This window comes from Hyla sarda, chromosome 6 (genome assembly GCF_029499605.1).
Source record: "Hyla sarda isolate aHylSar1 chromosome 6, aHylSar1.hap1, whole genome shotgun sequence".
Classification (NCBI taxonomy): Eukaryota; Metazoa; Chordata; class Amphibia; order Anura; family Hylidae; genus Hyla; species Hyla sarda.
This window is the reverse complement of record NC_079194.1, coordinates 142942853-142966954: the sequence shown is the minus strand read 5'-3', so window position 1 is coordinate 142966954 and position 24102 is coordinate 142942853. Positions and strand designations below refer to the sequence as shown.

Here is a 24102-nt window from a genome sequence, read left to right as displayed (position 1 = left end):
TGACCGCCAAGGAGCGGGTCAGAGCACCTCTGGAACTTCAGTGCCCCAGATCGTGAAAAAATGCAGTGTGTGTCACAGGAGGGGGATTTTGAAGGACACCACCACTCAGTGTGACACTTGCCCCGATCATCCGGGCCTCTGCACTAAAAACTGTTTCAGGGAGTATCACACTTCCATGGAGCACTAAATTTTTAATCCTTTTCCCTGATTTTAATTCCCCTGAATTATACTCCAATGTACCAGTCCAGAGTACATTGTCCTCCAAATTTTTAAACCAAACAGCCCCCCCCCCCCCCCAAAAAACAAAAACAAAACACAAAAACCTATATCACAATACCCCTGATAAAAAGGGTAATGGACACAGGGACACAGAGTCAACAGCATTGGGGGTTTGCAGTTGCCTCAAATGCTCAGCGCTCTCTCCCCACCTGAGCGGGGTGCGCATTTGAGGTAACGGAATAGGGATGGCCACTCACATCACATTCCCAGAATGATGATTCAGAGCATAGGGTTTGGAGCGGGCATCATTTTTACTTTCAGCTATACTCTAGGTCATCATTCTGGGAATTGGCATATCCATATTAAAATTGCAATTTTCATTCCCCCCCCCCCCCCCCAAAGTACCAAATCTCCACTTCACCCCTATACACCTTCCCTAGGGGGTGTTCTGTTTGTAATAGGCTCACATGTGGGCGTTCCTTTCATGTATTTTCCTCTGAATGTATCTAACTGTTAGGTCCGTAACAAACATCGGCCTCAAATGCGAAGAGTTCTCGCTGAGCTCTGTCGTATTTCCAGGCGACAATTCGGAGTCACATGTTAGTTTTTCCCAGAAAGATGAAGCAGCTCATAGGTTGAAAATTGGAAAATACATTTAGGAAACACCTGTGCGTTCAAAATGTCCTCTTTACCCCTATACCCATTCCTCAGGGTGGGTACTTTCTGTAATGTTGTCACATGTGGGTGTTTAATTTTTGTATTTTCCTCTGAATGTATGTAATAGTCAGCTACTGATATGCCATAGGCCTCAAATACAAACTGACCTGTATGACTTCTGAGCCTTGTTGTGTGCCCGCCCGCCCGCCCAACACGTTTCCCCATATGTGGATGTATTTCCATAGTCTAGAGAAAAAGCCCTCCAAAATTTGTAACCCAATTTCTCCAATTACCCCTTGAGAAAATGTAAAAAATTAGGTAACCCCAGCATTTTAGTGTAAAAAATCAAATTTTTCATTTTACGGCCCATTGTTCAAAAAACCTGTGAGGTATAAGTACTCACTGTACCCCTTGTTACCTTCCTTGAGGGATGTAGTTTCACCCACACAAACCTGTCATACAGGCTTGTAGTGCGGGGGATACTGATCAGTATCACCCGCACTACAAGCCTATATGACAGGTTAGTGTGGGTGATACTGAGAACAGATTTCCTTTAAGGACCAAGCGTTTTTCTGTTTTTGCACTTTAGTTTTTCCCTCCTTACCTTTTAAAAATCATAACCTTTTCAATTTTGCACCTAAAAATCCATATTAGGGCTTATTTTTTGCGCCACCAATTCTACTTTGTAATGACATCAGTCATTTTACCCAAAAATCTACGGCGAAACACCATTTTGTAAATTTTGGGGCTTCCGTTTCTATGTTGTAAATTTTTCGGAAAAATTACACTTTATCTTTATTCTGTAGGTCCAAACGGTTAAAATGATACCCTACTTATATAGGTTTGATTTTTTCGTACCTTTGAAACAAATCATAACTACATGTACAAAAGTAATACATTTAAAATTGTCCTCTTCTGACCCCTATAACTTATATAATTTTTCCACGTACTGGGTGGTATGAGGGCTCATTTTTGGCACCCTGATCTGAAGTTTTAATCTGTATAATTTTTTTTTTTATAGGACTTTCTCATCGCTTTTTATTTGGTAAAAAAAAGTGACCCAAAATACACTATTTTGGATTTTATTTGCGCGTACGTCATTGACCGTGCGGTTTAATTTATGATATATTTTTATAGTTCGGACCTTTACGCACGCGGCGATACCACATATGTTTATTTTTATTATGTTTATATATTTTTTATGTGGAATTTGGGAAAAGGGGTTTGATTTAAACTTTGAACTTTTTTTTTTTTTACACTTTTAGTCCCCTTATGGGGGACTTTTAGGAGGAATCATTAGATTCCTCATACAGATCAATGGGATTCCATATAATCCCATTGATCTGTGTGCCCTGCGCTCGATTGATAAAGCCTGGCCCTGCCAGGCTTTATCATTCAGAGCGCAGGAGCCGCCGCAGCAGCAGTGGAATGCCCCCCCCCCTGCACGCGCCCGCTCGGCGGGGGGGGGGGGGGGGGGGGGGGAGATCCACCCCACTGGACCACCAGGGATAGGATAAAGGCACCTTTAGATGCCGCTGTCAACTTTGACAGCGGCGATCTTAAGGGTTAATAGCCGCCCGCGGCGATCGCCGCATGTCGGTTATTAACGCTGGCCCCCAGCTCAGCGACTGCTGAGGTAGCCTGAGGTCTTACCTCTCCTTTAGTGCCAGCTCCTGCGCTCAGAATGATAAAGCCTGGCAGGCTTTATCAATCGAGCTCAGAGCACACAGATCAATGTGGTTCTATGGAACCACATTGAACTATATGAGGAATCAAATGTTTCCTCCTAAAAGTCCCCTAAGTGGACTAAAAGTGTAAAAAAAAAAAAAAAAAAAGTTTAAAAACACACACATTCCCTTCCTTATTAAAAGTTTAAATCCGATGCGAGGGGATCTCACCTATAGTATCATGATATTCTCCTGAATGACTTCCGCCGGTTGGCGTTCTGATTATTGCTTAGGATGGGATGGGGAAGGGGTGCGGGTTGCTCGATTGATTTGATAATGCTGCATCGTGATATGTCTTGTTGATATAGTTAATATATCTATACTACACATTATTTCACAGGAATGCCCTGTGTGCATGTTTATAAAATTTTGAAAATTTTGAAAAAAAATATGTTTAAAAAAAAAAAAAGTTTAAATCACCCCCCCTTTTCCCCAAAAAATTCCAAAGTCCAAAATAGCGTATTTTTTGTCAATTTTTAAACCATAAAAAGTGAATAAAAAGCAATCAAAAAGTCTGATCAAAACAAAAATGGTAATGTCAGATCATGGCGCAAAAAATGAGCCCTCATACCACCCCGTACGCAAAAAAATAAAAAAAGTTATAGGGATCAGGAGATGACAATTTTAAATGTATTAATTTTCGTGCATGTAGTTATGATTTTTTCCAGAAGTACAACAAAATCAAACCTATATAAGTAGGGTATCATTTTAATCGTATGGACCTACAGAATAAAGAGAAGGTGTCATTTTTACCAAAAAAATGTACTGCGTACAAACGGAACCCCCCAAAATTTACAAAAATTGTTTGTTTCGCCATAGATTTTTGGCTAAAATGACTGACGTCATTACAAAGTAGAATTGATGGCGCAAAAAAAATATGGTTTTTTAGGTGCAAAAGTGAAAGGGTTATGATTTTTAAAAGGTAAGGAGGAAAAAATGAAAGTGTAAAAACAGAAAAATGCTTGGTCCTTAAGGGGTTAAGGGCTGGACCATAGAAGTAAATGGTGCCTGCTGTTCCCGTTAACAGTATCTGTCAGCATTGTACTTCTTCCTGGATTAGAAGGGTGACATGTAAAGGAGAGTTTACCTCAGGCTAAGTTTCTACTTGTTTTCTTTTTGGGGGAAAACGCCAAGAAAAACGTCAATTCTGCCGCATGGCGTTTTTTCGGCCAAAAACCGCTGTGGCCAGATGTTAGCTAGGGTACCATTAAAAAAATAATAATAAAAAAGATACAGTAGTGATGGAAAAAAAATTTATTTAACAAAATGTATCTTTTTTATAACATTTTTATTAATTTTTAAACAGGGATCAATTTATGTGGGCGGACAGGGCACTAAAAATATAGACAATAATAAAAATGTAGTGTGTGTGTTTTTCACTTTCTATTCTTTATTTTTTTTAGGTGGTACTACTACTCCCAGCATGGAACACACATTGTTTCATGATGGGAGTAGTAGTACCTGTACTAATTGACAGATTGCCCCGGGTCCGTCCTGTATAATGTATAGATGCGGCCGGCTGCTCTTCTATGGTCCCCTGCACTGCCGTATATATATACACCTATTCATATTTCCCACAGAGAGTTGTGATTGGCCAGATGGTTCCAGCCAATCACAACTCTCTGTGGGAAATATGAATAGGTGTATATATACGTCAGTGCAGGGAACCATAGAAGAGCGGCTGGCCGCATCTATACATTATACAGGAGGATCACAGCGGGTGTCAGGAGTGACATCCACTGTGATCTTTCCTTAACTGCAGGTACTACAGCTCCCAACATGGAACAGAGTGTGCTCCATGCAGGGAGTAGTAGTATCTGCAGTTAAGGAAAGATCACAGGGGTATCACTCCTGACATCCGCTGTGATCGTCTTATACAGCGCTCGCATCTCTGCAGAGCTGTGATTGGCTGCAACCATCCGGCCAATCCCCACTCTGGGCTTAAAATATGAAGTTCTATTCACATCACTGGCCGGAGTATAGTGCAGAGATGTGAGCGCTGTATAGAGCCGCTCCACATCTCTGCTATATTATGGACGATCGCATTGGGCGATATGTCTATTAGTACAGGTGCTACTACTCCCATCATGGAACAGTGTGTTCCATGCTTAAAGTAGTAGTACTACCTAAAAAATGTCAAAAAAAGAGAGGGAAAAAAATTGTGAAACACACACACTTTATTAAAAATTAATAAAATTTTTGTTATAAAAAATATAAATTTCGTTTTTTTTTCCCCATCACTACTGCATCCTTTTTTTTTTGGTACCCAACACATTTTGGGTACCAAAAACAAAATAAAAGAATGCCAAAGGGGCCAAAAATGCAATTTCCACACAAATGAAAAAAAACTCCAGAATAAATGCCAGATGCAGGGAATTACACTGGCGTTTTTTCAGGTGTTTTTTCTTGTGTTTTTTTCAAACCAAAAAACGCAGGACATAAAACCAAGTAGAAACTTAGCCTTACCCCGCTGTATTTCACCTGGCATTTCATTTTCCTCTATAAATATATGATGGGGCAGATGCAAAATAGGTAAATATAAAACTGTTGGTTGCTATAGGCAACAACATATTTCTTTAGACAGTTTTAGTAAATAAGGCCCATCTTTGTCTTCCCTTTTATTTGCAGTGGAAAGAAACGTCTCCTATCTTATGAACTGTTCATGAATTTACTGAACACCAGCGCATAGGATACCTACTGGCAGACAAGCAGTGGATACAGGCGATGAGGATCGTGCTGCACATCATCATATTGACCCTAAAATACACAAATCATGAGCACTAGTGAGGCTGACACCTGCAGAATATCATCCAAGACATTGCATCATGGCTGTTTCCTCACTTCATATTCATCAATCAGGGCTACATCCAGATTTACGGATACGAAATACACAGAAGGATGCGCTGTCACACGCCTCCGGGAGAGGGCGCTGGATGACACAAAGCTATGGGAACGTTATCGCCATAGTAACGGAACGGGCAGCTGCTCTGAGGGGGAGAAGACGCGTCGTGACGTTAGGGGGCGTGTCCTTCAAAGCCAGGATTAGAACGTGCAAGGCGGGAAACCGAGTCTGTCAGTGAAGCAAAACTGAATCGGGAGACGAGATGTGGGACTCGTACATGCCGGTGGAGGCCAGCCTTGGCCGGGAGGAGAACTTCCTGTCACTCGATGACCTGTTGATGTCTCAGGAGAAGCTGCCATGCCGGGTGGAGAGCGGCTTCCCCCGCCTGGGCTTCCTGGAAAAAGGGGGAGACAGCGACAATATCCCTGAGGTAAAGTCATGTGATCATGTCACACCTCAAGCAGTGCCCCCCCCCCCCCCCCATATTATATACAGCTGGGGTTATACATGAGCACCCCCCCCCCCCATATTATATACAGCTGGGGTTATACATGAGCACCCCCCCCCATATTATATACAGCTGGGGTTATACATGAGCACCCCCCCCCCATATTATATACAGCTGGGGTTATACATGAGCACCCCCCCCCCATATTATATACAGCTGGGGTTATACATGAGCACCCCCCCCCCCATATTATATACAGCTGGGGTTATACATGAGCACCCCCCCCCCATATTATATACAGCTGGGGTTATACATGAGCACCCCCCCCCATATTATATACAGCTGCGGTTATACATGAGCACCCCCCCATATTATATACAGCTGGGGTTATACATGAGCACCCCCCCCCCCCATATTATATACAGCTGGGGTTATACATGAGCACCCCCCATATTATATACAGCTGGGGTTATACATGAGCACCCCCCCATATTATATACAGCTGGGGTTATACGTGAGCACCCCCCCCCCCCATATTATATACAGCTGGGGTTATACGTGAGCACCCCCCCCCCCATATTATATACAGCTGGGGTTATACATGAGCACCCCCCATATTATATACAGCTGGGGTTATACATGAGCACCCCCCCATATTATATACAGCTGGGGTTATACATGAGCACCCCCCATATTATATACAGCTGGGGTTATACATGAGCACCCCCCCCCCATATTATATACAGCTGGGGTTATACATGAGCACCCCCCCCATATTATATACAGCTGGGGTTATACATGAGCACCCCCCCCCCCCCCATATTATATACAGCTGGGGTTATACATGAGCACCCCCCCCATATTATATACAGCTGGGGTTATACATGAGCACCCCCCCCCCCCCCCATATTATATACAGCTGGGGTTATACATGAGCACCCCCCCCCCCATATTATATACAGCTGGGGTTATACATGAGCACCCCCCCCCCATATTATATACAGCTGGGGTTATACATGAGCACCCCCCCCCCATATTATATACAGCTGGGGTTATACATGAGCACCCCCCCCCCATATTATATACAGCTGGGGTTATACATGAGCACCCCCCCCCATATTATATACAGCTGGGGTTATACATGAGCACCCCCCCCCATATTATATACAGCTGGGGTTATACATGAGCACCCCCCCATATTATATACAGCTGGGGTTATACATGAGCACCCCCCCCATATTATATACAGCTGGGGTTATACATGAGCACCCCCCCATATTATATACAGCTGGGGTTATACATGAGCACCCCCCCATATTATATACAGCTGGGGTTATACATGAGCACCCCCCCCATATTATATACAGCTGGGGTTATACATGAGCACCCCCCCCATATTATATACAGCTGGGGTTATACATGAGCACCCCCCCCCATAGTAAATACAGCTGGGGTTATACATGAGCACCCTGAGACCCCCCTCCCCCATATTATATGCAGCTGGGGTTACACATGAGCACCCCCCATATTATATGCAGCTGGGGTTATACATGAGCACCCCCCCATATTATATACAGCTGGGGTTATACATGAGCACCCCCCCCCATATTATATACAGCTGGGGTTATACATGAGCACCCCCCCCATATTATATACAGCTGGGGTTATACATGAGCACCCCCCCCCCATATTATATACAGCTGGGGTTATACATGAGCACCCCCCCCCCCATATTATATACAGCTGGGGTTATACATGAGCACCCCCCCCATATTATATACAGCTGGGGTTATACATGAGCACCCCCCCCCCCATATTATATACAGCTGGGGTTATACATGAGCACCCCCCCCCCATATTATATACAGCTGGGGTTATACATGAGCACCCCCCCCCATATTATATACAGCTGGGGTTATACATGAGCACCCCCCCATATTATATACAGCTGGGGTTATACATGAGCACCCCCCCCCCCATATTATATACAGCTGGGGTTATACATGAGCACCCTGAGACCCCCCTCCCCCATATTATATGCAGCTGGGGTTACACATGAGCACCCCCCATATTATATGCAGCTGGGGTTATACATGAGCACCCCCCCATATTATATACAGCTGGGGTTATACATGAGCACCCCCCCCCATATTATATACAGCTGGGGTTATACATGAGCACCCCCCCCATATTATATACAGCTGGGGTTATACATGAGCACCCCCCCCCCATATTATATACAGCTGGGGTTATACATGAGCACCCCCCCCCCCCATATTATATACAGCTGGGGTTATACATGAGCACCCCCCCCATATTATATACAGCTGGGGTTATACATGAGCACCCCCCCCCCCATATTATATACAGCTGGGGTTATACATGAGCACCCCCCCCCATATTATATACAGCTGGGGTTATACATGAGCACCCCCCCCCATATTATATACAGCTGGGGTTATACATGAGCACCCCCCCATATTATATACAGCTGGGGTTATACATGAGCACCCCCCCCCCCCATATTATATACAGCTGGGGTTATACATGAGCACCCCCCCCATATTATATACAGCTGGGGTTATACATGAGCACCCCCCCCCATATTATATACAGCTGGGGTTATACATGAGCACCCCCCCCATATTATATACAGCTGGGGTTATACATGAGCACCCCCCCCATATTATATACAGCTGGGGTTATACATGAGCACCCCCCCCCATAGTAAATACAGCTGGGGTTATACATGAGCACCCTGAGACCCCCCTCCCCCATATTATATGCAGCTGGGGTTACACATGAGCACCCCCCATATTATATGCAGCTGGGGTTATACATGAGCACCCCCCCATATTATATACAGCTGGGGTTATACATGAGCACCCCCCCCCCATATTATATACAGCTGGGGTTATACATGAGCACCCCCCCCATATTATATACAGCTGGGGTTATACATGAGCACCCCCCCCCCCATATTATATACAGCTGGGGTTATACATGAGCACCCCCCCCCCCCATATTATATACAGCTGGGGTTATACATGAGCACCCCCCCCATATTATATACAGCTGGGGTTATACATGAGCACCCCCCCCATATTATATACAGCTGGGGTTATACATGAGCACCCCCCCCATATTATATACAGCTGGGGTTATACATGAGCACCCCCCCCCATAGTAAATACAGCTGGGGTTATACATGAGCACCCTGAGACCCCCCTCCCCCATATTATATGCAGCTGGGGTTACACATGAGCACCCCCCATATTATATGCAGCTGGGGTTATACATGAGCACCCCCCCATATTATATACAGCTGGGGTTATACATGAGCACCCTGAGGAGACCCCCCCCATATTATATACAGCTGGGGTTATACACGAGCACCCTGAGGAGACCCCCCCCCATATTATATACAGCTGGGGTTATACATGAGCACCCTGAGGAGACCCCCCATATTATATACAGCTGGGGTTATACATGAGCACCCTGAGGAGACCCCCCCCCCCCCATATTATATACAGCTGGGGTTATACATGAGCACCCTGAGGAGACCCCCCCCATATTATATACAGCTGGGGTTATACATGAGCACCCCCCATATTATATACATCTGCGGTTATACTTGAGCACCCCCCCATATTATATACAGCTGGGGTTATACTTGAGCACCCTGAAGAGACACCCCCCCCCCCATATTATATATACAGCTGGGGGTTATACATGAGCACCCTGAGGAGACCCCCCCCATATTATATACAGCTGGGGTTATACATGAGCACCCTGAGGAGACCCCCCCATATTATATACAGCTGGGGTTATACATGAGCACCCCCCAATATTATATACATCTGGGGTTATACTTGAGCACCCTGAGGAGACCCCCCCCATATTATATACAGCTGGGGTTATACATGAGCACCCTGAGACCCCTCCCATATTATATACAGCTGATTTTATACATGAGCACCCTGAGGAGACCTCACCCCCCATATTATATACAGCTGGGGTTATACATGAGCACCCTGAGGAGACCCCCATATCTCACGTTACAGAAGAGGGCAGGACAGGGAGTGAATATTGATGAGGCAGGGGAGCTGGGTGAGCCTGCTCCCCACCTCCATTGTGCACAGGAGCACAATGGAAACAGAATTAGTAATGGGCATAACTTTGGAAATAGTGTATACTAGAAACAATTTGTCTGGCACTGCATAGATTTAGCCTAACTAGGCATGTTGAATACAGCTAATAATGAAAGCTGGGAGTTTCGTGAGACAGGTGGTGCTCACTCCTATAATGCACAAAATGCTTCCAGCATTGGATTATAGAAAGATGCTAGGAAAGCACTCACCACTTACTCATTTCTTATGCCCTTTATTCAAGTGTGAAAACACATGGCAGGGTACACGGTGTGGATAGACCAGCAGCGGAAGGCAGCGCCAGGAAACCTCCTTATAACCGTTGTGACAGCTGTTTTTGTAGTACAAGACTACTTCATCAGACCTGAGGGTCCCCCCCCAAATCATGTCGGCGAACGCCCCAAATCGCCGGTGAAGTCACACTGACGATTCTGGTCATACGTGTGGCCCAGAGTTAGATGGTGATCAATGGTGACCGTGAATCATCTACTGTAGTGATCCCGCCAACCCCCCCCCCCCCCGCCCCCATATAACGGTGTGTGACAGCGGCGATCTAAAGGGTTACATGACAGCTATTAACGCTGACACCCAGCTACAGGATTCAGCTGGGGGCTGGCCGGTATGACACAGGCTCGAGTCAAAATAGGGCAATTTCAAACATACTAATTTTGTTAAAATAGTTTGAGGTTTTTTTTTATAAGCTGTAAAATTATAGAAAAGCATATGACATGGATATCATTTCATTCGTATTAACCGACAGAATAAAGAAAACTTCATTTTTACCATAAAGTGTACACTGTGAAAACAAAACCTTCCAAAATTAGCTAAATTGCGGTTTTCTTTTCAATTTTCCCACATAAATATTTTTTGGTTGCGCCGTACATTTTATGGTAAAATAAGTGATGTCATTACAAAGTAAAATTGATGCAAAAAACAAGCCCTCATATGGGTCTGTGGATGGAAATATGAGTTATGATTTTAAGGAGAGGAGGAAAAAACGAAAATGCAAAAATAAAATGGGCCTGGTCCTTAAGGAGTTAAACTGTATCTTTTTATTTGCCGGACTAAAAAACTCCCAAAACGTGGTGTGAATGCACCCAAAGCAAGTTTCAAATAGTGGTCTGGAGTGAGATTTTGTAACCATTTAAAATTCTCATTTAATAAAACGGCAACCACTACAAGTGAAAGCTCTTTACTTCCACCACACTGCTTATTTGAAAAGAATGTATGTGAACACTTTTGCAATAAACGCCAAAAAAAAGTGTGAAACGAATGATAAAATATCCCCATCCCCCCCCCCCACATCTCAATCACGATTACGGTGTACCATTACGACAATGTGGGAGGCTGGGTGTTCTTATATCGCATCAAAATCACTGTCCTGGATGCCATCAGTAAAAATGTAGTGCTCAAGCTGGGGTCCCAGTAATGTCTGCAATAACAAACACAGAAACTAACCTGCTCTAGAACTCTTTAACCCCTTAAGGACGCAGGGTTTTCCGTTTTTGCATTTTCATTTTTTCCTCATCACCTAAAAATCAGAACGCTTTAAATTTTGCACATAAAATTCCATATGATGGCTTATTTTTTGCGCCACCAATTCTACTTTGCAGCGACATTAGTCATTTTACCCAAAAATCCATGGCGAAACGGAAGAAAAATACATTGTGCGACAAAATTGGAGAAAAAATTTAATTTTGTAACTTTTTGGGGCTTCCGTTTCTACGCAGTGCATTTTTCGGTAAAAATAACACCTCTTTATTCTGTAGGTCCATACGGTTAAAATGATACCCTACTTATATAGGTTGGATATTGTCGTACTTCGGAAAAAATCATAACTACATGCAGGAAAATTTGTTAAAAATTCTCATCTTCTAACCCCTATAACTTTTTTTTTTTTCCCGTGTGCGGGCCGGTATGAGGACTCCTTCTTTGCGCCGTGTTCTGAAGATTTTATCGGTACCATTTTTGTATTGATCGGACTTTTTGATCGCTTTTTATGCATTTTTTCATGATATAAAAAGTGACCAAAAATACGCTATTTTGCGCGTACGCCATTGACTGTGTGATTTAATTATATATTTAAAGTTCGGACATTTCCGCACGCGGTGATACCACACGTTTGTTTTTATTTAGTTTTTTTTTTTTTTATGGGAAAAAGGGGGGTGATTCAAACTTTTATTGTTTTAAATTTTTTTTTTTTTGTAGTGCTATAGCTCCCATAGGGAGCTATAGCACTGTACACACTGATCTCTTATGCTGATCCCTGCAAAGCCATAGCTTTGCATGGATCAGCGAGATAGGGGCTTGATTGCTCAAGCCTGTAGCTCAGGCTTGGAGCAATCAAACCCAGATCGGACACGACGGAGCAAGGTAAGGGGGTCTCCACTCGCGTCCTAGCTGATTGGGACATCGCGATTTTATCGCAATGTCCCGATCAGCCCGACAGAGCTGCTGGGAAGCGTTTACTTTCCCTTTCAGACACGGCGGTCAACTTTGATCACCGTGTCTGAAGGGTTAATAGCGCGCGGCACAACGATCGGTGCCGTACGCTGTTAGCCCAGGGTCCCGACCCTGCAGCCGGGACCGACCCGGTGTTTTAAACACCGGGATCGGTCGTACAGGTACGTCCTACGTCCTTAACAGGTTAAAAGCGGGGAAAGATAACCAGACATGGGTCAGGGTTTCTCTCGACCATCTGCAAAGCCAACACAGATCTGAGAATGTAGGGAAGGTTAAATGAAGTAGGAACCTAGTCCCATTGGGATAACAGTTTGTAGTCTATTGTGCTTTGCATCAGATGGACAGTTTGGGGCACGGAATAAATAACTCCAGTTGCTAACAAGTGTTTTGCCTAACTCCTCCTTATGTCAAGCTTCTGTGTAAAAAGGGTGAGAGCGCATCTAGGCCATATGTCACTGATAAAGGCCGCAACAGCAGTGGAGAAAGCTGCTTGTGTTGCCAGTGACATGTGAGATAATTACCCCAGTCACTCCTTACAGCTCTGCTATAATACTGGATTTATTCTCTTGATTAGGGCACCAAGATGGAGTTGCCGCTATGGATGGTGAAGGGTCTGTATGACAATAAGCGAAGAATTGTTTCTGTTGAGCTTCCAAAGATCTACCAGGAAGGCTGGCGAACCGTCTTTAGTGCAGATGCTAATGTGGTGGACCTGCACAAGATGGGACCACATTACTATGGCTTTGGCTTCCAGCTGCTCAACTTTGAGAGTCCGGAAAATACAGAGATTGCAAAGACAATATTGCAGGTAAAATCCCCAGATGAACCAGTGCTACAGAGAGACCACAGCTAAACAAACATATTAAGCACCCATTCCATGTTCTATAGCAGGGTTACTCCACTAAATTTAGTAAAGGTTCACTTACCTAGGTGTTCGATTGCTAGACCCCAACCGATCATAAACTAGGCTGGAAACGAGGCGCATGGAGTTCTTCATGCGAGGTACGTGGGTGCATCACAATATGAAAAGGTATCCCAGTTTCATCACATTAGATACCCAAATATGCTTCATATTTGGGTCATTAATGTGAGATTCATGGGATTAACCTCTTAAGGACGCAGGGTGTACCTGTACGCCCTGCGCCTGGCATCACACCGGGTCGGTCCCAGCTTCTATTCATAGCCGGGACCCTGAGCTAATAGCGCACGGCACCGATCGTTGTGCCGCGCACTATTAACCCTTCAGACACTGCGATCAAAGTTGACTGCCGTGTCTGAAAGTGAAAGTAAAAGCTTCCCGGCAGCTCAGTGGGGCTGATCGGCACTATCGCAATGAAATCACCATGTCCCGATCAGCTAGGACGTGAGCGGAAGCCCCCTAACCTTGCTCCGTCGCGTCCGATTGGCGTTTGATTGCTCCAAGCCTGAGCTACAGGCTTGAGCAATCAACTCCCTATTACGCTGATCCATGCAAAGCTATGGCTTTGCTGGGATCAGGGCAAAAGATCAGTGTGTGCAGTGTTATAGCCCCCTATCGGAGCTATAACACTGCAAAAAAAAGTGAATAAAAAGTTAATAAAGGTCATTTAACCCCTTCCCTAATAAAAGTTTGAATCACCCCCCTTTTCCCATAAAAAAAACTGTAAATAAAAATAAATTTATGTGTTATCGCAGTGTTTGTAAATGTCCGAACTATAAAAATATATAGTTAATTAATCCGCATGGTCAATGGCGTACGTGGAAAAAAGTTCCAAAATAGTGTATTTTTGGTCACTTTTTATATCATAAAAAAATTTATAAAAAGCGGTCAAAAAGTCCGATCAATGCAAAAAATGGTACCGATAAAAACTTCAGAACACAGCGCAAAAAAAATAAGCCCTCATACTGGCCCATACGCGGAAAAATAAGTTATAGGGGTCAGAAGATGACAATTTTAAACGTATACATTTTCCTGCATGTAGTTATGATTTTTTCCAGAAGTATGACAAAATCAAACCTATATAAGTAGAGTATCATTTTAATTGTATAGACCTTCTAAAGAGAAGGTGTCATTTTTACTGAAAATGCACTGCGTAGGAACGGAAGCCCCTCAAAAGTTACAAAATGACATTTTTTCTTCAATTTTGTCGCACAATTAATTTGTTTTCCGTTTTGCCGTGGATTTTTTGGAAAATGACTGTCACTGCAAAGTAGAATTGGTTGCGCAAAAAATAAGCCATCATATGGAATTTTATGTGCAAAATTTAAAGCGTTATGATTTTTAGAAGGGGATGAGGAAAAAATTTAAATGCAAAAAAGAAAAACCGCCGAGTCCTTAAGGGGTTAAAATAAGCCCTTTGTACTTCTACTACTGTATTGAGTTAGTTGCCCCCTGTGCCTTCCATTAGTAATCCCATCCTTTTATTTATTCTATCTTTAAACTATCCAGTGTAGTGTGTTCAGTGCTGGAAACAGACATCTTGGGAATACACCACTGACTCTGGGGTAGGCGGGGGAATGCCAGCTTCAGATATGTGATCCTCAGTCTGTGCCTAGTTTAACCTCCCCTTCAGCTTTCTCCCTTATAATCTCTGAACAATGAATAAATATTTTACTCACCTAGCATAAGAACACTTCTTTGTTGCAAAGCACCTAATGTAAAAGCTGCCTTGCAGCTGAAAGCTTTTCTATATACCACTGATAGTGTCACCTTGATATTGAGAGATGGCTCCTCTTAAAGGTCCGGACAGCAGGGGAATGGAAAGCTGATGCCATTGGTCTGCAGACTTAATGGGGTACACCACTGGAAAACATCTTTTTCTCTATCTGCTCCATTGGGGGACACAAACCATGGGTGTATGCTGCTGTCACTAGGAGGTTCGACACTATGGCAACAAGAGAAGTCGGCTCCTCCCAGCAGGGTATACCCGCCCACAGGCACCTGAGGTAATCAGTTTTAGCTTAGAGTCTTAAGGAGGTGGACATGGTCTGGAGTGCTCTCCAGACCAGGTCTTATGTTTTATTTTCCTAGTTAGGGATGTGTTTAGTTTTCTATTCCTTTTTCTTTCACGTTTTCAGCTGGGGACTCGGGAACTGCGGCTCACTGTTTCCCCATTGCGATGGAGGGGGCACAGACATTGCGTATATGCGCTGTTAACCCCCTCTCACCAACGGTCAGCGTCTGGGGTTGTACCTCATGGGTCCGGGGCCCCCTATTTCCTGCTCGCCTCGCTCGCACATGGTAGCCTGGCGTGATGCAGGTGACAAAAAGCTGACTGAAGACTCCACAGAAGACTCCATTAGGTAAGTTCTTCTGACTGAGGTGAGTATATTTCCCTTTCTTCCTTAGGTGCGGATTTGCAACCTCTGGAGACCCACAGTTTTTGGCCCACCTTTCTCATGTGTCTAATGGGGTTGGCATGGACAGGGGGCTTTCTTTATTCTGGGGTGAGCAGTGGCATGTGTGTAAGGGGACAGTTTATTTCACTGGCCATTTGTGTGTGTGCTTTTTTTCTGACTGAACTAGAGCAGACCTTTAGCGCGGCAGACAGCCGCGGCGTTGCTCTTCTCAGAGCGCCGGCCTACTTTAGCTTTCAGCAGTGGCTGCTGCCGGCGGCGTCTCGCTCGCTCCGTTCTCCGCGAGCGCATATGCATTCGCATGTGCGCTCAGGCCAAGGAGCGGGCGCCATTACTGTTCTACTTATTCTCCCGGTACGCTTTAACTCCGCCCACCCAGGACCGCCAGGGCTTCTACAGGGCGTGAACTGGCCACCAATCAGCGCTGTGCGCGCGCACATGGTGGCAAGGGCCAATCAGCAGCGCCCCTGCTCCTAGCTCGGCCCTCTCTTGCGATTGGCCGGCATATTCTCCCTCTCTGACTGCTAGAGCGGAGTTTCCCTCAGCTGCCCTGGGGAGGATACCTGGACATAGTCTTGGGTGAGACATTTAAATTTTTACTTTGTCTGTACCCAGAACTGTTCCTACCTCTAAACAGATATCTGGAGTGTTAGCCACTCATTACATCTGTTATAGCTGTAACTCAAAAGTGTCTGGTTCTGCTGAACCACTTGTTCTGCCTGCACCACTGCTCCCCCAGAGCCCCCTGCTATTCTACCCAGTTGTTCTTCCAGACCCAGTGGGTTCGGCCGCCCCTCCAGCCCTGGTTCCCTCTCTCTCCTGGTCTATATCCGACTTGGCTCAGGTCTCCCGTTATGTGGTGACTGCCTTAGAGAGGCCCTTCCTACACCGGCCTTTCGAAGGGTCCCGCTCTCCCCCTATACTAGCGCTCTCGCAGCGTCATAGGGGTGTTTTCATCTGATTCCCCGAGTCTTCTGGCAGGCACGGGCGCTCCCCTCGCAGGCATCGCCCCGTTACTGACCTGTAGCAAGCGTCACTCCCCTAGAGGACGCTCCCATGGTCGCCGCTTTGGCTCTCCAGACCCACATACCAGGTCCTTTTCCCTCTCTTCCAGGGCCGCCTCCCACGTTCCCATTCACCTGGAGAACTTGTGGATGAAGTTTCCGATTCAGCCTCTGATTCAGTAGACCGCACGGATATGTCGGACATGGTGCACTCATTGGTTTCGGCCATAAGAGACGCCTTCCATCTAGAGGACACAGGATCTTCGGACGTGGCTCCATAAGTTTCCTTTCATCGTGCCCAACCTCCAGGGCTGCCTCACCTTGTTTCCATTCACCTGGAGAACTTGTGGATGAGGTTTCTGATTCGGCCTCCGACTCAGAGGACCGCACGGATGTGCCTGATGTGGTGTACTCATTGGTTGCGGCCATAAGAGACACCTTCCATCTAAAGGACCCAGGAACTTCGGACGTGGCTCCAGAAGTCTCCTTAATATGTGCCCGACCGGCACCCAAGACTTTCAGCTCTCAAGCTGAATTTTACGCCCTCCTGGTATTTGCCTGGAGGCACCCTAAGTTTCAGGAAACAAAGAAGGTTCAAGCGCGGTATTCCTTCGCCAAGGACCTCATTGCTCGGTGGACCTCCTCTCCAACTGTGGATCCGCCGGTCTCCAGCCTCTCTAAGGCGCCTACCCGGCCGTTGGCTAATGCGGCTGCCTTCAAGGATCCAGCGGACATGAAGGTGGAGGCTTTGGCACATTTTGCCTTTGAGGCAGCAGGTTCTTCTTACCTTTGCTTCTGCCTGGGTGTCAAGGCCCTTTCGGTATGGTCTCCCAACTCCGCCAGGGTAGTCTTCAAGATCCCTCTGGGGGATTTCTTTAATCTAGCTCTCCAATGCTCCACAGATGGAGATTTTCTGGATTCTGCTGCCTTTGCCACAAGCTACCTGGTAGCCACCGTCCCTCCATGTGGCTTAAAGCCTGGAATGCGGATGCCACCTTCAGGAAGTGAGGCGACGGGCAGGAAAGAGTTCTTTATTACCTCTGGATAAGGCTCACAGAACCACTTTCGTCGTAAGTCCTCCTTCCGGTCCTGCAGACCTTTGGTACCAACAAAAGGTCCAGCCAGGCGCCTTCTCGGGAAGAGGGCTCCTTCCTTCCGATCCCGTTCCTCCTGGAGGTAGGCTATCCGTTCAGGCCGTTTTGCGGCCTCATCGGGCACCTGTAGGCCTTCCTCGATCTGATGGGTCGCCTCTTACTCTTCCGGGATGCCTGGACTACGCACATTCATTGTCCCGGTTCCTTCAGGGGAACGTTTTCGAGGTTTATTCCAACCTCTTTGTGGTCCCCAAGAAAGGCGTTTCTGTTCGCCCAATCTTGGTTCTCGAGTATCTCAGCCAGCATCTTCTGCTTCCCATCCCGAATGGAGTGTCTCCGTTCGGTGCTGGCATCCCTGGTTCATGGGGAATTTTCGTTCCTCGGTGGACATCAAGGATGCATGCCTCCACATCTCATTGTTCCGGTCATCAGCGGTACCTCCGCTTTGCAGTTCCGGACGGTCATTTTCTATTGTGGCTCTCCATTTCGGTCTGGCCACTTCTCCGGACCTTTAACAAAGTCCCGGCGCCTGTGATAGACCCTTTCACGGACAACAGTTGTTTCCGTGATTCCTTACTTGGATGACCTTCTGATCAGAGTTCCAGCCAGGGACCAGATCCTGGAGAGTCTTGGTCTCAACCTCCAGACCTTGTCTCTCTTCGGTTGGATGGTCCTTTTGGACAAGTCCAACAGCTTTCCTGGGGCTCCAGTTCGACACGGCCTCTGCCCGTTTTCAACTCTGCCAACCAATCGGCTGACTCTTTTATCAAATTCCGATGACATCGGCACCCTGCTCCCAGTTTCCATTCGCTTTTGCATGGATGTCCTGGGTCGGTTAGCGGCGGCCGTGAAGGCCGTGCCATTTGCCCAGTTTAATCACCGACCTCTTCAATTGGTGATTCTCTTCCGGTGGGACAGGTCTCCATTGTCACTCGACAGTCTTGTCGGTCCCTTCTATGGTGGCTGCTTTTTCGGGGCCGTTCCTTCCTGCCCCTCCCTGCCAGTCTGTCAGGCTGGGGAGGTGTTTTCATGGACTGGCCGGTCTGGGGCCTTGGTCCCTCGAAGCCCTTTTTTCCCCCCTTCATGTTGGGGCCTAGGGCCATCCTTTCTTTGCTTGCTGCTTAGGAAATTCCCTCCTGGGCAGAAATCAGGTTTCCGGCCATCTCGGCGCTTTTCATTCCGGGCGTTTCTGGGATGTGGTCTTTCTCAGCCGCTCCTCAGCCATCGAAGGCGAGTGGTCCCTACATCTGGAGGGGTTTTGCAGTGATCTGCAACCTCTGGGGTGCTCCCAGGCGTGGACTTCTGCATGTCCCACCACAACCTAGCGTAACTCTTTCTTGGTCGGCATTGCCCTACCTTATCTGTTTATTGGTCTGGCTTTGCCCTACCTTATGTTTCCTCCCCTTCCTCTCTTTTCGGGGTCCGGAGGAAACTCTCAGCAGAGGGCGTTCCCGCCATTCTCGTGACCCAGACTGGCCCCCCGGCGGGCGTGGTACGTCGTCGTGGTCAGGCTCCTGTACTACTTACCTCTGCACCTTCCCTATCGTCCAGACCTCCTATATCAGGTCTCCTGTGCCACCCCTATTTACCGTCTCTGCTTTTGAAGGCGTGATGTTGAGACAGCGGTTTTGAGGACCCGGGGTTTCTCTTCCCAAGTGGTTCACACCATACTGAGGGCTCGCAAGCCTTCCACTACAAAGGTTTACCACCATACCTGGTGGTCTTATTTCTGTTGGTGTGAAACTCAGTCTTTTTCTCCTGTCGTGGTTGGCTTTCGGCCGTTTCCATTCTTTTTCAACGTTATTTGACGTTCAATTATCATGTCCGAACCTAGTTCAGGGAGTGGCACAAGCTGCCCCTCCTTATCAGTCCCTTTATTTTCCCTTGGGACTTACACTTGGGCGTCCTGCAGAGCACCTAAGACCCTTTTGACCCTCTCAGGGACATTTCTTTTCGCCTCCTTCCCCAGAAGGTGGCGTTCCTTATTGCTCTTACCTCTGTTAGGAGGGTGTCGGAGCTGGTAGCTCGTCCGTCCTTCTTACCTGAGATTGTTCTCATTGAGATGAAAAAGTCAAAAAACCTTGTCCTACCGTCCTCTTGTCCGGCCCCTTCTCATTCCTGGAAGTGTTTGTTCCACAACCTGGTTGTGGTGAGGGCTGTTCGGACTTCTCTGTCACTCTTTCCTTTCGGTAGTGTGACCCCCTTTTTTGTTTTTCCGGAAGGACGTTGTATAGGACAACCTTCTTCTACGACCACCATTTTTTTTGTGGATCCGGTCTGCTCTCTTTGGGAGCTTACCGCTGCAAGGGGAAGATCCCACCCTTCAGGGGTTGGCTCATTCCACCTGTTTTTTCGGGGCATCCTGGGCCATCCACTACATGGCCTCAGCCTTGTAGTTCTGTAAGGCATCCGCATGGTGGTCTTTGTACACTTTCTCAAGGTGCTACCAGATTCATGCCTTTGCATCGGTTGATGCTATTCTGGGCTGTAGGATGTTGCAGACAGCGGTGGTCCAACCGTCCACCTGTCTGATTCCTTACCCACCTAAGGGACTGCTTTGGTACGTCCCATGGTCTGTCCCCCCCCCCCATGGAGCCGATAGAGAAAAGGAGATTTTTTTTTTTTTTTTTATGCTTACTGTAAAATCTTTCTCGAAGGATCCATTGGGGGACACAGCTCCCCCCCCCCCCCCCTCTTTTTCTGGTGTTCCCACTTCAGTTATCTGTCCGAAGATGTGGTCAGTTGCTTTTTCTTCTGATTGCTCGGACAGTTTGTGGTCTTCTCTTGACCTGTCGGTCTTCTCCTCCTATTGCTCTGGGACTAAAACTGATTACCTCAGGTGCCTGTGGGCGGGTATACCCTGCTGGGAGGAGGCGACTTCTCTTGTTGCCATAGTGTCGAACCTCCTAGTGACAGCAGCATACACCCGTGGTCTGTGTCCCCCCCCCCCCCCCCCCCCCCCCATGGATCTTTTGAGAGATTTTACGGTAAGCATAAAAACTCCTTTTTTTTTTTTTTTTTTTTTTTTCCTTTTTAAATCAACAAGAAGGTTAAACAGATTTGTATATTCTATTAAAAAATATTAATCTTTACAGTACCTATCAGCTGCTATGATCAACAAGAAGTTATTTTCTTCATGAATTTCCTTTCTGTCTGACCACAGTGCTCTCTGCTGACATCTCTGTCCATGTCTGGAACTGTCCAGAGCAGGAGAGGTTTGCTATGAGGATTTGCTTATACTCTGGACAGTTCCTAAAATGGACAGAGGTGTCTATGAATCATACAGCAGGTAATAAGTACTGGAAGGGTTAAGATTTTTTTTTTTAATAGTAGTAATTTACAAATCTGTTTAACTTTCTGGCACCAGTTGATAAAAAAATTAATAAAAATGTTTTCCAGTGTTTCCCTTTAACCCCTTAATGATGCAGGATGTATATTTACATCCTACGCCGGCTCCCACGATAGAACGCCCTGGGACCCGCGGCTAATACCAAACATCATTGATTGCCGTGATTCCCGGTATTAACCCTTCAGATGCTGCGATCAAAGTTGATCGCGGTGTCTGAAGTGAAACCTTCCCGGCAAGCTCAGTGGTTCTGTTCAGGACCGCCGAGGTGAAATCTCGGCGTCCCGAACAGCTTGCAGGACACGAGGAGGATCCCTACCTGCCTCCTTGCGGTCCAGTCGCCGAATGACTGCTCCGTGCCTGAATTTCAGGCAGGAGCAATCGAGCGGCGATAACGCTGATCCATGCCATGCTATTGCATGGCAGGGATCAGTGTTGGAAATCATTGTGTGCAATGTTATAGTCCCCTATGGGGGCTATAACATCGTAGCAAAAAAAGGAAAATTTAACCCCTTCCCTAAATAAAAGTCTGAAACTGAATTTCCCATAAAAAAAACTAAATATAAATGTGTGGTTTCGCCGCGTGCGTAAATGTCCGAACAATAAAAATATTTAATCAACACCTTAAATCGGCGCTGTCACCAACTTTATTTTTTGATATGTTGTAGTACTTATGTGCTACAACATATCACTAATATACTTTTATTATTTTATTTTTTTTCATTAAAAAGGTTTAATATACATTTAAAAACCGGCTACTGAAAAAGGACTGATTTTGGAGTGGCTAGCAAAAAAAAAAAAAAATAGGATGGTGGAGCTACCCTTTTCATTTTCTCATCACCTTCTAAAAATCATAACTCTTTAAATTTTGCACATAAAATTCCATATGATGGCTTATTGTTTGCGCCACCAATTCTACTTTGCAGTGACATTAGTCATTTTACCAAAACATCCACAGTGAAACGGGGGAAAAATTCTTTGTGCGACAAAGTTGAAGAAAAAAAATGCCATTTTGTAACTTTTGGGGGCTTCCGTTTCTATGCAGTACATTTTTCAGTAAAAATGACACCTTATCTTTATTCTGTAGGTCCATACGGTTAAAACGATACTCTACTTATATAGGTTTGACTTTGTCGTACTTCTGGAAAAAATCATAACTACATGCAGGAAAATGTGTACGTAAAAAAAAAAAAAAAAAAAAAATCTGACCCCTATAACTTTTTATCTTTCTGCGTACGGGCGGATATGAGGGCTCATTTTTTGCGCCTTGTTCTGAAGTTTTTATTGGTACCATTTTTGTATTGATCGGACTTTTTGATTGCTTTATATTCATTGTATAAAGTGACCAAAAATACGCTTTTGACTTTGGAATTTTTTTGCGCGTACGCCATTGACCGTGCGGTTTAATTAATGATATATTTTTATAATTCAGGCATTTCCGCATGCAGGGATACCACATTTGTTTGTTTTTATTTATACTTTTCCCATAGCTTTGCATTCATCAGTGTTATAGGCGGTCGATTGCTCAAGCTTCAGCCCCAGGCTTAGCGCAATCAATCGCCGATCGGACGCGACATACGGGTGAGGGGACCTTCGCTCGCGTACTAGCTGATCGGGACATCGCGATTTTATCGCGATGTCCCAATCAGCCCGACTGAGCTGTCGGGAAGCTTTTTACTTTCATTTTAGACGCGTCTAAAGGGTTAATAGTGTGCGGCACAACGATCGGTGCCACACGCTATTAGCCCAGGGTCCCGGCTATCATTAGCCCCTCCCACACACTCCAGCCCCCCCCCCCTCCCAGTGCGCTCGTGGTTATGTACAGGATGTAAATGCGTTAAATATCAACGCACCAGGACGTACATTTACGTCCTGCGTCGTTAAGAGGTTAAATACACCTGTTCTATACCTGTACTTCTGAGGGGCTGGTTGGCAACAACATTAATGTTAGAACTGTAGTCTTTTCTGCTAGTAACAGTCACCAGTGTCATGTGCATTTTCTTGAAAAGATAAGCTGGGGTGGTACCTCCTAGTGTAGATTTGTCTGGTCCAAAAGTCAAGAATACATTTTCCTTCACAGGTATGCAGTAACTGTAGTTGTGCAAGGATAGACACAAATCTTATGGAGTGTTCACACTGTAATATCATCTGCCCTACCCTCAGGTATTTTGTTGCTAGAAAGAGCTCAATTTCTTTTGTGGCTACATAAATTGTGACAATCTCCTTATGGTACAACATGTTTTGTTTTCTAGACCTTCATTGGTCGTTTTCGGCGCATCATGGACTCTTCTCAGAATGCTTACAATGAGGACACGTCTGCCCTAGTGGCAAGGCTGGATGAGCTGGAGCGAAGCTTGTTTCGGGCTGGACAGAAGGGCTTGAATGCTTTTCAGAGCTGGGAGCGTGGGACAGCATATCAGATCACGGCATCTAATTTGGTGCAGAGTTACAGGAAGAGGAAATTTAATGAGACTGATACGTAGTGGTTGCTCCTAATCCCTACTGTTGTCATGGATGCCGACTCGTCATCTGAGGATCTGGGGCTCATGTCTCCCAATTTGTCATTCTGGTATAAATATAAAGGAATAGATATGACAGTGCATATATATCACAGCACAGGAGCTGCAGGGGTGATGTATTCTGAGCTGCAGGCAGTAATGGGCCTTTCATTGCAGGATTGATCAGCTTTCCTGGAAAAGGCTACACTTAGCTCTATATATAGGAGAATGGATCTCCTGCTGACTCATGTGTACTGCTTAAAATTCACACTGTAAATATACTCTATTACTTTGAGGTATAAAGAATCATTCACAGTAAA

The 24102-nt window shown here is 45.7% G+C and overlaps 2 protein-coding genes across 13 annotated transcripts in view; one reads left to right on the top strand and one right to left on the bottom strand.

Moving 5' to 3' along the window:
- Positions 1–5580, bottom strand: part of PRSS54 (serine protease 54) — a 26971-nt gene extending 21391 nt beyond the window's left edge. For all 10 annotated transcript variants that reach the window (XR_008845065.1, XR_008845064.1, XR_008845063.1 and 7 more), the window contains exons 1-2: positions 5445–5580; positions 5302–5360 (exon numbers count right to left, since the gene is read on the bottom strand). Coding sequence is in view for 7 of the 10 variants with exons in the window: in XM_056525388.1 (XP_056381363.1) it covers positions 5302–5360; positions 5445–5455 (70 nt within the window). In the remaining 3 variants the exon portion in view is untranslated. The remainder of the gene's footprint in view (positions 1–5301; positions 5361–5444) is intronic.
- GINS3 (GINS complex subunit 3) lies at positions 5555–24102 on the top strand. Of its 3 annotated transcripts, XM_056525396.1 has the most exons (4): positions 5555–5875; positions 13079–13312; positions 23365–23447; positions 23537–23674. In XM_056525396.1, exons 1-4 carry the CDS (start codon positions 5708–5710, stop codon positions 23607–23609), a joined length of 558 nt encoding a protein of 185 aa, XP_056381371.1. In that variant the 5' UTR covers positions 5555–5707; the 3' UTR covers positions 23610–23674. The 3 variants fall into 3 exon arrangements, with proteins under 3 accessions (XP_056381371.1, XP_056381372.1, XP_056381370.1); XM_056525395.1 differs by lacking the exon at positions 23365–23447 and having other exon boundaries at positions 5581–5875; positions 23537–24102; XM_056525397.1 differs by lacking the exons at positions 13079–13312; positions 23365–23447 and having other exon boundaries at positions 5570–5875; positions 23537–24102.

What these genes read in the sequence shown, in the direction of transcription:
- GINS3 (XM_056525395.1), top strand. Translation starts at nt 5,708, where the DNA reads ATGTGGGACTCGTACATGCCGGTGGAGGCCAGCCTTGGCCGGGAGGAG. An exon ending in ACAGCGACAATATCCCTGAG is followed by an intron (nt 5,876 to 13,078) that starts GTAAAGTCATGT and finishes TCTCTTGATTAG; the next exon opens with GGCACCAAGATGGAGTTGCC. An exon ending in TTGCAAAGACAATATTGCAG is followed by an intron (nt 13,313 to 23,536) that starts GTAAAATCCCCA and finishes TTTGTTTTCTAG; the next exon opens with ACCTTCATTGGTCGTTTTCG.